The sequence below is a fragment of the Ananas comosus genome, linkage group 4, assembly GCF_001540865.1.
Source record: "Ananas comosus cultivar F153 linkage group 4, ASM154086v1, whole genome shotgun sequence".
In the NCBI taxonomy this organism is placed as follows: domain Eukaryota; kingdom Viridiplantae; phylum Streptophyta; class Magnoliopsida; order Poales; family Bromeliaceae; genus Ananas; species Ananas comosus.
In genome coordinates this window covers 14,126,826-14,140,076 of record NC_033624.1, presented here as the reverse complement: position 1 = coordinate 14,140,076, position 13,251 = coordinate 14,126,826, and the positions used below count along the sequence as shown (strand labels likewise).

At 39.7% G+C, this 13,251-nt stretch overlaps 1 protein-coding gene and 1 pseudogene across 1 annotated transcript; both read left to right on the top strand.

Annotated features, from left to right (window-relative positions):
* Positions 1,147-4,770, top strand: LOC109709138 (annotated as a pseudogene).
* LOC109709270 (PHD finger protein ALFIN-LIKE 2-like) lies at positions 6,918-12,372 on the top strand. The gene is made up of 5 exons (XM_020231421.1): positions 6,918-7,224; positions 7,317-7,349; positions 7,465-7,687; positions 11,661-11,781; positions 11,855-12,372. The coding sequence occupies exons 1-5, from the start codon at positions 7,125-7,127 to the stop codon at positions 12,107-12,109; spliced, it is 732 nt and encodes a 243-aa protein (XP_020087010.1). The 5' UTR covers positions 6,918-7,124; the 3' UTR covers positions 12,110-12,372.

Genomic DNA, 13,251 nt, shown 5'->3' with positions numbered 1-13,251 from the left:
GTTGTTTAATTCCTTTTTGGATGCTTGAAGAAGAAATGGTTTTTGTTCTTCTTCCTCAGCTCGCTCCGTCAGTTTGAAAATTGTCATGGCACACTAATCGATCTGTCACCTGATTGTTCTGTTGGATTTGGAATTCCAAGTCATGGCGTAGATTTCGGTTAAATTGTGGAAATTTTGACATTAGCAAATGCTTGTTTTCGACTATCTTTCTTTCCATCCCTCTGAACTAGACATTTTTAACTGAGAATCAGCTAATCTGGCTCGTTTTGTCTAACTATTCCGCCTGGCAATGAACATACATATATATAGCTAGAAATTGGGAGATATCATCTATCTACTTACACAATTCCCCAGTTTAGAAGGTTTTTAAGAGGATTACTAGTTTATATGTGTTGCCTGTCTCTGTTTAGATCACCTGCTTTCCTAAGATTTCATTGAAGTTCGAATTTTGTCTATTCATCATGAGTTCTTATACACGAACTCACGAAATCTTTTTTCCCTTTATTTCGTTAGTCTAGTTTCTGAGGAAATAAGGCGGTACTGTTCCTGTCACTAAACAAACAATAGTAAAAGAATAAAAAAATAAATAAATAGATAACCCAAATAAATAATACAATAGGTGAGAAGAGGTGTTTTAGTGAGCTGGTGCTGCTGCCACCGTCTTCAGGGTGTACGCAGAATGATACGGGAGAAGAAAGTATTCAGCACCGATTCCTGAAGGCCCGCAGATGTCGGCTCATCGTCGTGTGTCACTGCTGACATCCAAGGTTCCTGTTACTAATTAAAATGTTGAAACTTTGCATTTCAGTATCTAAGCTTTTAAACTCCCTCATCACCGGCAGCCGAACTTACGGCCTTCTCGCCGCATTGTCCAACATAAGATAGAATAGAATGCATGCGGCGCATAATTAATTATTTGCAGGCAAGAGGTAGTGAATGAAATAAGATTTTGCGAAACGGTAGATACTGAAATGTGTACCTTAGTTTGACAACTTGTATATTTGTTTTGAGTACTCAGCTAATTGACTATCAAAATAAACTTTTCTTTTCTTTTTTTGAAAATTGATAACTCTCTGTGGACAACAAATGCAATAAATTATCTAAGCAAAACAAAAGCAACCTAATGATACTAACATTAAAGCCGGAATGGATACAATCTTAAAAACCCACTATGTGGTGACCTTAGTTTCATTCGGTAATTACGAGCTACGTGTAGAGTTTAAAAACACTGGCCTAAAGCATTTCCATCTCGACCGTAGCAGCAGCAGCAGCAGCAGCAGTAGTACTTTCAACAGTGCTGTTCCTTCCGCCAAATCCCTTTGTTTGTTTGTTTCGTTCTCAGGCTCCTCCACCGAAGAGAGAGAGAGAGAGAGAGAGAGAGAGAGAGAGAGGAGGGAGAGATAGGTAGGGAGAGGGAGGAGTAAGTATTCGGGCTTCTGGCTGCCTGCTTAAAATGCCCTCGAGCCAATTTCTATGCCATGATCGAGCGACCATCAATGGAGTCCAACTGCAATCATGTACAGAATTATCATATAAGGTTAAATAGTAATAACATTCCCATTTCTCACCATAATTAGAGATCTTTATACTTTGGATTCTCATGAACAAAGTCAGAGACTACAAGCCCCTCATAAAGATACAAAATAATAATGTCATTGAATATATGTATAAACGGTAAAAAATCCGCTAANCCTCCCACAAAACCCCTAATAATCTAAAACCCTAGCCCCCACCCCCCCTCTCCTCCCCTCTCTTCTTCTTCTTCCTCTTCTTCTCCTCCTCCTCCTCTTCCTCCATTTAGGTCTTGAGCGACCCCCAGAAGCGCGCCATCTACGACCAGTTCGGCGAAGAAGGCCTCAAAGGCCAAGCCCCTCCTTCCGCCTCCGCCCCCGCCGCCGGCTTTAGGTTTAACCCCAGGACCGCCGAGGAGATCTTCTCCGAGATCTTCGGCTCCTCTAGCCCCTTCCATGCCGGAGCGCCCGGGGGCTCGGCCGCAGGAGGGTCGCGCGGCGGCGGCGGTGGCGGTAGGTTTGGGCGGGGGGGAATCTTTGGGGAGGACATCTTCTCGGCGTTCGCGGGGGCCGGGGAGGGCTCGGGGAGCGCCGCGAGGAAGGCGCCGCAGATTGAGAGGACTCTGGTGTGCAGCCTCGAGGAGCTGTACAAGGGCGCGACGAAGAAGATGAAGATTTCGAGGGATGTTCTCGATGCGCACGGGTGAGCTGTTCCGATACTACGGCGAATTCCAACTTCTAATTCCTCCATTTGCTTAGTGCTACAAGTTCCTTATGGTGCCTTAGAAATTGACTAGATCTTCAAAGTAGTCCTTATTATTATACCAGCTTGAAGCATAACAATTTTAACTTGTTATAAGGTCAAGAGCTATAGAGAGATGGTGAAAGATAGGAGTTGCATTGGCGGAAGAGATGTTAGGTAAGAAGGGTGGTATTTGCAATTAGATGTAGCGGTAGGTGCTGCATGCTGCAGAAAAATTCGCGACATTGAAACATGTCATATGGAGAAATGTAGTTATCCATGTGTCATTTTCTTTTTATCTCCAACGTCTTGTTTGATCGTGTCTTTCAATTTTGATCATGTCTTTCACATATTACTTTTCTGTTGAAGCTTTTATGCGGGTAATTTGTTCCTTTCGTTTCTTTGTCAGATATGTAAATTTCTAATTACTTTCTATCATTTGGCTAAAGTTACATCAGCTTGATCTTTTAGTACATGCTTTCAAATCATGGATGTAATATGTGCCATTATGATCTTGGCTATATCATTTAGTGTTATTCTGTGACCTCTATGTTTCATCTACTTAATTTTGCCCTAACACTAAAATGCTTGTTTTAACTTCCCTTTCTAATCTTTGTATATCGATAGGCTGAGGTAAGCTGCAAAGCATGTGAAACACCGAACATCCAGTGGTAATGATCAGGTCTGCAAGGAAAGACATCATTATTACGAAAATACATATATAATAATTTACATATATGTATTACTTATATAATAATTTACAAATCTGATTTCTCACTCACTCTTAGTGTAGTTTCTTACGAAAATACTCAATTTATGTTGGTGAGTCATCCGATAGTGGTTGGAGTTGGTTTTTGCATTTAAAAAGTTATTTCGCAGGGGGGTTTCTACAAGTCCAAGGGTATAGCGAGCAGCTAAGATTTTGAAGAGCATGCATGAAATTCAGGTCTTTGTATTGTAAGGTATATGTATGTAAATATCTCTATTAAAAAATGTGATACGCAAATTTGTAAATTGTGATATACTAGGCAAATTTGTAGATTGTGATATGTTAAGAAGCTAAAAACTGTCTTTACTAAAAAAATTAAACATGTGCAGAAACTGTTGGCAAACAAATTATGGAGGGGAAAAAAAAAAATCTAACTGTCCGTTCATCTTTCTTATGGAGGAATGGTAATAGTTTTAAGTCATTCACAAGGTCTTGGTGTGCTCTATTAGGTAGCATAAACATATATAGCAGGCTTAGTATGGGATTAGATGCATCCCATATCTGCGGTCTATATCCTTGTTTTTCTTTATATGATTTATATTGTTTTATAATGCTTTAGTAAACTAGATATTAGCGGTTGCAGATGATTATGACAAAAAAAGGAAAACAGAACTTCCGTTAGCAGCTCTTCCCTCATTTTGGCTGGAGTTCAGTGTAATAGATAGAGAGAAAACCATGGGAAAAGATTATAAAATATCGAATACCTATCTTATTGTACTGCTAAAAATATCATCGTTCTGCGTTAGAACTTTAGAGTGAACTCAGACAGCATTGTTTAGATTGTACATATGGAAATCCTAGATCTACAAAATTTTTGCTTCGGTGGAAGGAATTGAGCACTACATTTTTTTTCTTTTTCCTTTGTCTTTTCTTTTTTTGGTTTTTTTCCTCAATTATCTTTTCAGTAGCTCTCATTTGTTGCGGCAGTTATAACCAGCTATTTTCTGCTGCCTAATGGTTTTCATCACCGTATATATATCTGCAGTGAAACAGAACTGTATCACAACATTATAGGGATAATGTACGGAAAAAGTTCAGTGACTAAAAGTTTTTAGGTTAATAGTTTGGATGCCAAGCTGCAATATCTGGATGGTCCTGAAAGTATCATATGTTTTACTCAACTTTATATGCACCATGTAACAAATCATTATAGCTGGAGCAGTCGGATTGTCCAAATATTCCACTTTCTGAAAGTAGTATTACGCTATTGACACTAATGTCTTTCTACAGGAGGCCAACAACTGTAGAGGAAATTTTAGTAATTGATGTTAAGCCAGGCTGGAAGAAGGGTACCAAGATCACCTTTCCTGAGAAGGGCAACGAAATGCGCAATTTAATACCTTCGGATCTCGTATTCATCATCGACGAAAGACTGCACGGTGTGTTCAAAAGAGACGGGAACGACTTGATCGTCACGCAGAAAGTTTCTCTTGTTGAGGCCCTCACGGGTTGTACCGTCCAAGTAACAACACTCGACGGTCGAACGCTAACCATCCCAATCAGATCCATTATTAGTCCCAATTATGAGGAAATTGTGCAAGGTGAAGGCATGCCGATCACTAAGGAGCCGTCTAAGAAAGGGAACATGAGGATTAGATTTCAGATCAAATTCCCTACTAGACTTACGACAGATCAGAAGGCAGGTATCCAGCAATTGTTATCTTGATTAGTAGATACTTAGATTATGTGTTTTTTCGTACGCTTTCTACTTCAATTCGAAATAGATACTTAAATTATGTATTTTTTCATATGCTTTCTACTTCAACTCGAAATATTTGGTTGGTAGCTCGAATTTTGACCTGTGCAAGTAGTTCCTTAGCTGCTATGTGCTGGTTTTTCGGTTTGCGTGAGCTCCGGCATTGTTATTTTGTCAGTTCACTGTTTATCTGCCAATCTAGTGCAGGAAAGATTGATATATTCGCACTTTTCTACTTACGAACTCTACTTTCTTTAGCACACAGGGGGATGAGACTAAAAATCCCGCGTAGAATTTCATTGTCAAATCGAAGGTAAATGGGTAAGTGCTTCTCACTGGATCTTTTCGACGATATCCCTAACAAGTTATTCTAGTAAAATTAAAATTTATTCTGTTAGTTATATTGGAGCAGCAGAAGCAAAATCTTTAACTTTAAATTTTTACATTTTTTCTAGATGTATCTTTTTGGGCATATCCAATGTATTGTAATTCTTTAATTAGAGAGTTTAGGAAGTACTTGGGAATTGGGATTTTCGCCTTGGGCTTTTTTGTGTTGTTTTGTTTTGGTTTTGTTTTGGTTTTGTTTAAGCAATAAGGGAGGGGACTGTTTTGAGTGTTATACGGAATGTAATAACGGTCGAAAAGCTAAAAAGATATGAAGTGTAATCATTGGCCCCATTTGAGGAGCTGGGTGGGTGATCAGGGGCTCGTTATGCCTAATGGCGGATCTTTTCACGAGAATTTATTTCATGGACCATGTCTACCAAGATATTACTACACCTGCCATGAACCATCATCTAGTGAAAGTGCAATAAATATATACAGGGCTTTTTTTGCAATTAGCCCTTTGCCCCTTTGGAAAAAAAATTATTTTAAAAATAACTTTAGCAAATTTAAATTTACAAAAATGGCATCTTGCCACGGTGGCGTCAAATCAGCACCACGTGGATGGGTTGGGACGTTAAGTTAAACACGGTGAACTATTTACCGTGTTCAAACATTCATTCACCATGTTCCATACTTATCTTTTTTATAATATTATATTTTTTCTTTCTTTTTTTTTTTTTAGACACGGTGAATTATTCATCTTGTTTAGATACGGTGAATGGTTCACCGTGTTTAATTTAACTATCTGATCCAGTTTGGTCCGCATGGTGCTGACGTGGAGCCTGCGTGGCAGGGGGAGGGTTATTTTTACAAATTTAAATTTGCCGGGCTATTTTTAAAATAATTTTTTTTTAGAAAGCTAATTGTAAAAAAAGCCCATATATATATAGAGAGAGAGAGAGAGAGAGAGAGAGAGAGAAAAGGGTTATTGTGTTATTAAAAGTATAGTAATTTTTACACTGGTAAGTTTCTATCTATTCATCAATTTAGATGAATGGTTGAGTGAGAGAAAGAAGAGAAATTGAGATCAAATTGAGAATCTCACCTGAGGTGAGAGAAAGAAGAGAAATTGAGTGGTTGAGTGAGAGAAAGAAGAGAAAGATGAGGTGAATCTTTTAACAATCCGTTAGTACTACTGTTGTACTGCTGTTGCCTTTTCTTAGCTAGACCGGGTCTAAGCAGCAGTTTCTAATACTAGCGGTCCCATCCAACACCCTTAACATCGGACTCCAAATGGATTTAACGCCATTGCATTGATACGGACGTCCGGTGTTCCCCGACCCCCCCGGCGCCCGCATAGAGATCTCTATGCTGAATCCCGGGCAATATTTATTACAAGCACCAACTAAATGAACCCACGAAAGTGACTCGATTCGACCGCACCGGATCACGAGCGCGATTCATTGGGTACAAATTTGGTCTAATGGACCCTGCCATCGCGTTACTTCATCGACCCTCTTTTGAGGGTATCTCTCTAGGTACATATGTATTGATATCCCCCAGCTATACAATTTTTTGAAATGGGTCCCTCAGCATTATTGTTTTCAGTTTTTAAAATTTGACCAAAGTTTTAGTCAAATTTAATGATTTTCTTATATTTAATTTAACCCAAAAAAAAAGAACTAACAAAAAGTACGGATTAATAGCTGATAGAGCTATTAAATTTTATAAATTTATAATTTAACTAGTTAGTACTTCTTAGGAAGTTAAAACAATATCCAATTTTAACAAAAGTAAACTAGGGGAACTAATTTGGGAAATATCCTACAGTTGAGGGGGTAGTATTAGTACGTTTTACCAAAAATTTACCTTATTCTTTACTTTTTCATTAATTTTTTCCTTTTCAATATTTAGTTTTATCGATCATAAACTCTTCTCTCGACCCCGCATACATACGTTCGTTCTCCGTCTCCTCCACTTCTGGTTCTTCTTCTTCTTCTTCTTCTTCTTCTTCTCCGAGCGAGCTCTCTTCGTAGCGGGGGATCTCTCCCCTCCTCCGATCTCTTCGTCGCCTCCGCCATGGAAGTGGGCTCGATCTCCTCCACCCCTCGCTCCGTCGAGGAGATCTTCAAGGACTTCAGCGGCCGCCGCACCGGCATCGTCCGAGCCCTCACCCACGGTCTCCTCCCTCTCTCTTTCTCTCTATTATGGAGCTCTTTCTCTCTCTCGAGACCTCTCTGATGCCTCCTCTCTCCCTCTCTCTCCTCTCAGATGTGGACGAGTTCTATGGCCAGTGCGATCCAGGTCCCAGATCCGTGCTCTTTTGCTCCCCATTTCATCGAATATTTGGTTATTTTTTAGGTTTTTGGTGATTTACGTGTTGGATTTTGGTGGCTTTTGGTGCTTGGACGTGGGACAGAGAAGGAGAACCTATGCTTGTACGGCCATGCCGACGACTCGTGGGAGGTAACCCTACCGGCGGAGGAGGTGCCCCCCGAGCTCCCTGAGCCGGCGCTCGGTATCAATTTCGCGAGGGATGGGATGAATCGCAAGGATTGGCTCTCGCTTGTGGCCGTGCATAGTGATTCTTGGCTTCTCTCCGTTGCGTTCTATTTCGGGGCTCGGCTCAATCGAAATGAAAGGTATCGTCCTCTTTCGAGTTATTCCATATTGTTTTTCTATGCAGGATTTACCGTAGAGGTGAGCTTTGTTCGATAATTTTGATGCTAATTAGATGCAATGGTTTGAGATATTAATTTTTGTTCTTCGACTTAGGTAATTGCGAAGGGAGGTAGCTTTTTTTGATGCAGTGGTGTTGATTTGATGTGAATTCTCTACTTGTGCTATTGTCAGTGTTGTTGTTATTGGAGTAAAAAGGATTATGTCAAATTCTAAGATTACCAAGGGGAGATATGTGCTTAGGTTTTTTTTTTTCCCATTTTTTAGAATGTGAGATTGTTAGGAAATCCTTGATTTGGCCTTGTTAGATTCCCTTGCGGAGAGTCCCTAGTTTTGATTGAATCATATGAACCAGATGGCTGTTGAAAGTTTGAAGTTGTGTTCTATGTGACTGTGGAACAATCTCCTACTTCTACAGTGTTGAATGCTGTATTGCTAGGAGAGAATGTGTCCTAAACTAATATGTGCATATTTTAATGTGAGGTGGGAGTTGCCAGGAGGAAGATAAATCGAGAGAAGGTCGTTTTACGTAACATACAACATAGAGATACAAATATCCCTGAGATAATTCCAGTCGCTGATGGAAAGTAGAGAGTAAATTCTAAATAACATGATTGCGCTTGATTATAAAAGTATGGGCATTATATATTTAGGAGAAGAGAGAGTTCAAAACAATTGAATCCACCGTGGATGATATTAAGGTTGAGTTGAGTTGAGATATAATGATAGGTAAAGAGGGGAAGTGACAGCTCAAAGTAGTACATCTTGAGAGGATTTTTATGAACATTGTCACTTCCTTCGAAGAGTCATAGAGCAAAATACACTATCTGTCTTTATAAAAGTTGAGCTGGGTTGAGTTGAGAGATGATGGTTGGTGATGTTACAATAGAATGGAGTTAGTTTGTTATTGACTTTAAGGATGCATTTGTTAGTCCATTTTTTTGGTTTTGTCTCTTCTCAGGTAAAGACTAGTTAAAGGTTTCATTGAAATTTTAGCTCGTCATCAATTCATTGATTTCTTTTCTCTCTTTTTTTTGGGGGGTGATATATCGCCTTTAGGGGGTTATTCAGGAGACATGAAATTAGCTGATAAATAAGTGAAATCTAAGAATTAAATCACCTGGAATGCTCAGGCAATTTTGTTTCAACTCATGCGAGATTTTGAAGTGAAAAGTAATTCTCTCATATTCCTTTGCTTTTAAGTTCTTGTACTGATGTAATATAATCAACAATAAGGTGTCATGAGCTTAAAAAGAAGTGACAACTATTCTCTCCACAGGTTTTATCATGCAATTTCAGTGTATTGCTATAAGAATTATAACAGTATACATGGTTCTTTCTGTGAAGGATGATGTGCTTCTAGTTGTTTGAATGATACTTTTGTGCTTAAACTTGAGGTTGTGAGCTTCTTTTGACTGTTAGTAACAGTTCTTTTTTAGGTAAAATACTTTCTGTTCTAGTTTTTCAAACAAGGTCTGAAAGCAACCACGTGCACCAGAGTTTTGCCATTACAGAATTCACCGAGGGTTAAAGATGCATAATCTCATCCAGAGTGGAAATGTTGTTCCATAATTTAGAGCAATAATGCCCAACTTGCAATGGAGCAACCTTACTGCTGCGCCAAGGCTTGCCTTATGTCAATGCGCTCAGCTGATCTCGGTCATTATTCACATTGATAAATTTATGAGAGTGCAACAGGAATAAGATAACTTCATTTCATATATTGTTGAATCATAACATCCTTAGGGTTCATTCTCTGGTTACTTAAGCACATTAATTGAATTGAAAAATGTTGATTAAGATCCAAGATGAACAAAGGTTTCATAGATTAGGTAGGTAGGACCTCAGGATGCTGGCGAGATTCCAAGGAAGATTTTGAATATCAGGGACATAGCCTTTGAATCCGGCTAAACTTCTTGGCGTGATAGGAAGGTTGCTTCAGTGTGGCCTGGGAATTATGGCCTCAGCTAATGGAGATAAACTTCTTTCATATGTGGGTAAGATTAAGAGTAAATTCAACCTGCCCAAATCTCGTAGTGGTGGGAGCCTTGTGCATTACGAAGTTCTTATCTTCTGAGACTATGGCGAATATAAGTCAGATATTGGGCCTCTTAGCTACTTTCTCTAAGAAAATGTTTGATCATTGTAATGAAATCTAAAATTTCAAAAAAGCTGCCGGTAACTAGAGGTAAGCAAATTATAATAGTGTTGATTCTGTGATGAGTAAACTCTCCTTTTGGAGGCATACTTTGAGATAAGAGTTTCATTTTGGCATGTAACTATGCCAATTTTACTCAGTACAAGATTTTTAAGATTTATTTGATGGCAGACAGTAGACCTGAAACTTCAACATAAGATTATGATAAGTTGGAATGTTGTGATAACGCTTCCCACGCAACCTTCTAATGAGCTCAAGACAACCTTACACCGATGTTTTTCTCATCGAGACATGCTCTCACACAGACTGTTAGATATGTTTTTTCACAATTTGATGAGTCATGCATGATTATCTTAAGACAACCTTTAGAATGAGCTAGTCATGCTGCTAATCAAAGTATTCTAGCAAAGGCAAACTTCTCCTTTTTGGTAATGGGACACCATAGCGGTAATAGACTAGAGTATAGCGGCATTTAGGGGTGTAATGTGGGCCATGCCATGCACCAACCATCCAGCCCAGCATGGCCCCCAGGCCCGGAAGGTCCGTCCAAGCGGGGCCGGGCTTTGGGTCGGCCCTTTAAAATTTTTATTTTTAATTTTTTAAAAAAATACAAAATTTTAAACTATGATTAATTAAGTATTTCTATTTTAATTTATATTGTGATTAAAAATTTTTAAATTTATAAATATTTTAATTTTTCTAAAAAATTAATAAATTATTATTTGTTATTTTAAATATAATTAGTGGATTTTGGTCCATCGAACCAACTTGTTGGACCAAAACCCACCTCCAAGGTCTACAGCCACTGCAGACCTTAGGAGGGGAGCTCCTGGGGAGAAGGGCCTCCCAAGGAGCTTTGACCCCAAGCGCCCTGCTAGCCCGGTCGGCACGGCCCAAGCAAGCCGTGCCGTGCCGGGCCGCCGGCCTGTGCCCGGCCGGGCACGGCCCAGGCCCGTTACAGGCCAGGCCGTGCCGGGTCGTCGGTTCAAAAAGTATTGGCCCAGCACGGCCCGAACTATCGAGTCGGGCCGGCCCGGCACGGGTGCTACAATACCCGTGCCATGCTGCGGCCCAGCCCGAGACTGTGCCGGGCCGGGCTGCACGGGCCGCCCGGCCCGTTTTACATCCCTAGCGGCATTCAAAAGGCTTCCGTGCTACAAGTGCATGAGTTATGTAAAAAAGGGTTCTATCTGGTTTTCTCCAGCGGAATCAAAACAAGGCATTTGTCAACGTTCTTCACCTTTCTTTCTGTTGTACTTCAATTAATATAGTAATATGCACTTATGCAGTAAATATCTGAAGAAAGAAAATTTATAAAGTTATATATGGGAATGAGGAACTATTATTCTCCCTATAAGAAACTCGTGAAACATATAGAATGAAATAAATGGTAGTAATAAGATAGAACTGTTGAAATGTTTCTTTTGTTGCTTCGATTTAATGGATTTTAGCAGATCACCTAAAATTAGGCCTTCATGTTTTCTTGCCTCTATCTTATTGTACATACCTGGCACAAAGTAGCTATATGTATATACATTAGACATGTTGTCTATAAATGAGAGGATTTGGCAAAGTCTGAGCTCTATTTTCCAAATAAATTTTGACAAGTTTGAAGGCCTTGTGCACTCAGAAAGGACAGCAATGACAAGAAAAACAATCATCTTCAACTTATTCTTGTTGTTATTGTTTTACTATTGTTTTAGGGTATAACGGGTATATTCCTGCTTCTCAAGACATTGCAAATCTGCACTTACTACTTCTATCTTCCAAACTAACAGGAAGCGTTTGTTTAGCATGATCAATGATCTCCCAACTGTTTTTGAAGTAGTATCTGATCGTAGGCAGCAAAAAGACAAGGCTGGCAATGATACAGGAAGCAAATCCAAACTATCAACAAAGGTAACAAAGTTCGAATACTTCTAGTATCCCCCCCACACATGATCCCTAACAATTTACCTTTCCTTGTTTCCAGCGATCAAGTGATGGGCAGGTAAAGAACAATTCGAAGACAGTTGACGAAGGTTACGGTGAAGAAGAAGACGACGAACACAGCGAAACCCTTTGCGGAACGTGTGGTGGCAACTATAATGCAGATGAGTTCTGGATTGGTTGTGATGTATGCGAGAGATGGTATCACGGGAAGTGCGTAAAGATAACTCCCGCGAAAGCGGAGAGCATAAAGCAGTATAAGTGCCCTAGCTGCAGTTCTAAGAAAGGGAGGCAGTAGCACTCGGCAAAACTTCCTGTGTTCATTAGCTCCCTAAATGGAGATTTGATGACATTGATGAGAACTCCTTTTGTTAACTTACAAGCAGTTAGGTGGTGGCACAGTTTGCCTCTTAAAATGTTTTTTTTTTTTTTGGTCTTTTAAGTTTGCTTGTACTATTGCTCAGGAAGATCTTATCGTTCTACGTCTCTATATATGTAACAGTATTCCGAGAAGAGACTGAAAAATCTCTTGATGCCTGCGCTGTGCGTGCTTCATGTTCATGTTGGAGAAACGATCGATAGAAAAGCCAGCTGATTTCATGCTATGTTTCCTTATTTTCCTTTCATGTGTTCAGTTTGCAAGGAAAGCTTGTAGGCCCCGCCAGACCAAGGAAGAAGTTGGCTTGTTTCCTGTTTGGCTCGACTTTTGAACTGCTGCTCTTCTGCTTGTAAAAGCAGTAGCCACTAATTTGCTTTTCTGCCGCAGAAGCTGAGATGTGTTTCTAACTGCAATAGCGGAAGCGATAAATTTGAGATTTTTAGGAGATTTTGATGTTGCTGAGGAACAGTGTTAGTCTTTCTTCGGACAACTCTACTCAAACAATCCTCCAGGGGAAACTCTGATGAGAGAAAATGGGCCCTGTATCCTTTTTAGCCAATTTTGTACATGCGTTCCTCTCTTGTATCTTTTCCATCTTGTGCAAAATTTTGCCCCACCAGGCTCGGCATGTACAGTTAGGTTTTTGACTGACTACTGATACAGTGCAAATACAAGTAAGCTCAATTTGCCGTGACATTTTGGTTCTCAAACTGTAATTTGTAATAATTTTTTTTTTTTTTTTGATTAAACAGGAATTTACCCTATTTGAAAAGGAGCTACAAGGGGAGGAAGGCATGAACCTTGCACTGCATAACGCAATGGTTCAGTGCAACGGTAATCAAAGAAAGGAAGTAAAACAAGAATTGCTACAAGTGTAAAAACTCAACGAAATCTCTTAGCTCTTCTAAAGAGACAACCAGAGCTTAACTGAGTTAGCAATAATGCTTCCCAAATCTCCGAGCGAAGATTGTTCGGAGGTAAAGATTCTGGAATTCCTCTCTTTCCATAACTCCCAGCACACTGCAACAAAAACAAAATCAAACGAAGCTTTTGATTGTGTC

What these genes read in the sequence shown, in the direction of transcription:
- LOC109709270 (XM_020231421.1), top strand. Translation starts at nt 7,125, where the DNA reads ATGGAAGTGGGCTCGATCTCCTCCACCCCTCGCTCCGTCGAGGAGATC. An exon ending in CGTCCGAGCCCTCACCCACG is followed by an intron (nt 7,225 to 7,316) that starts GTCTCCTCCCTC and finishes CTCTCCTCTCAG; the next exon opens with ATGTGGACGAGTTCTATGGC. An exon ending in CGGCTCAATCGAAATGAAAG is followed by an intron (nt 7,688 to 11,660) that starts GTATCGTCCTCT and finishes CCAAACTAACAG; the next exon opens with GAAGCGTTTGTTTAGCATGA.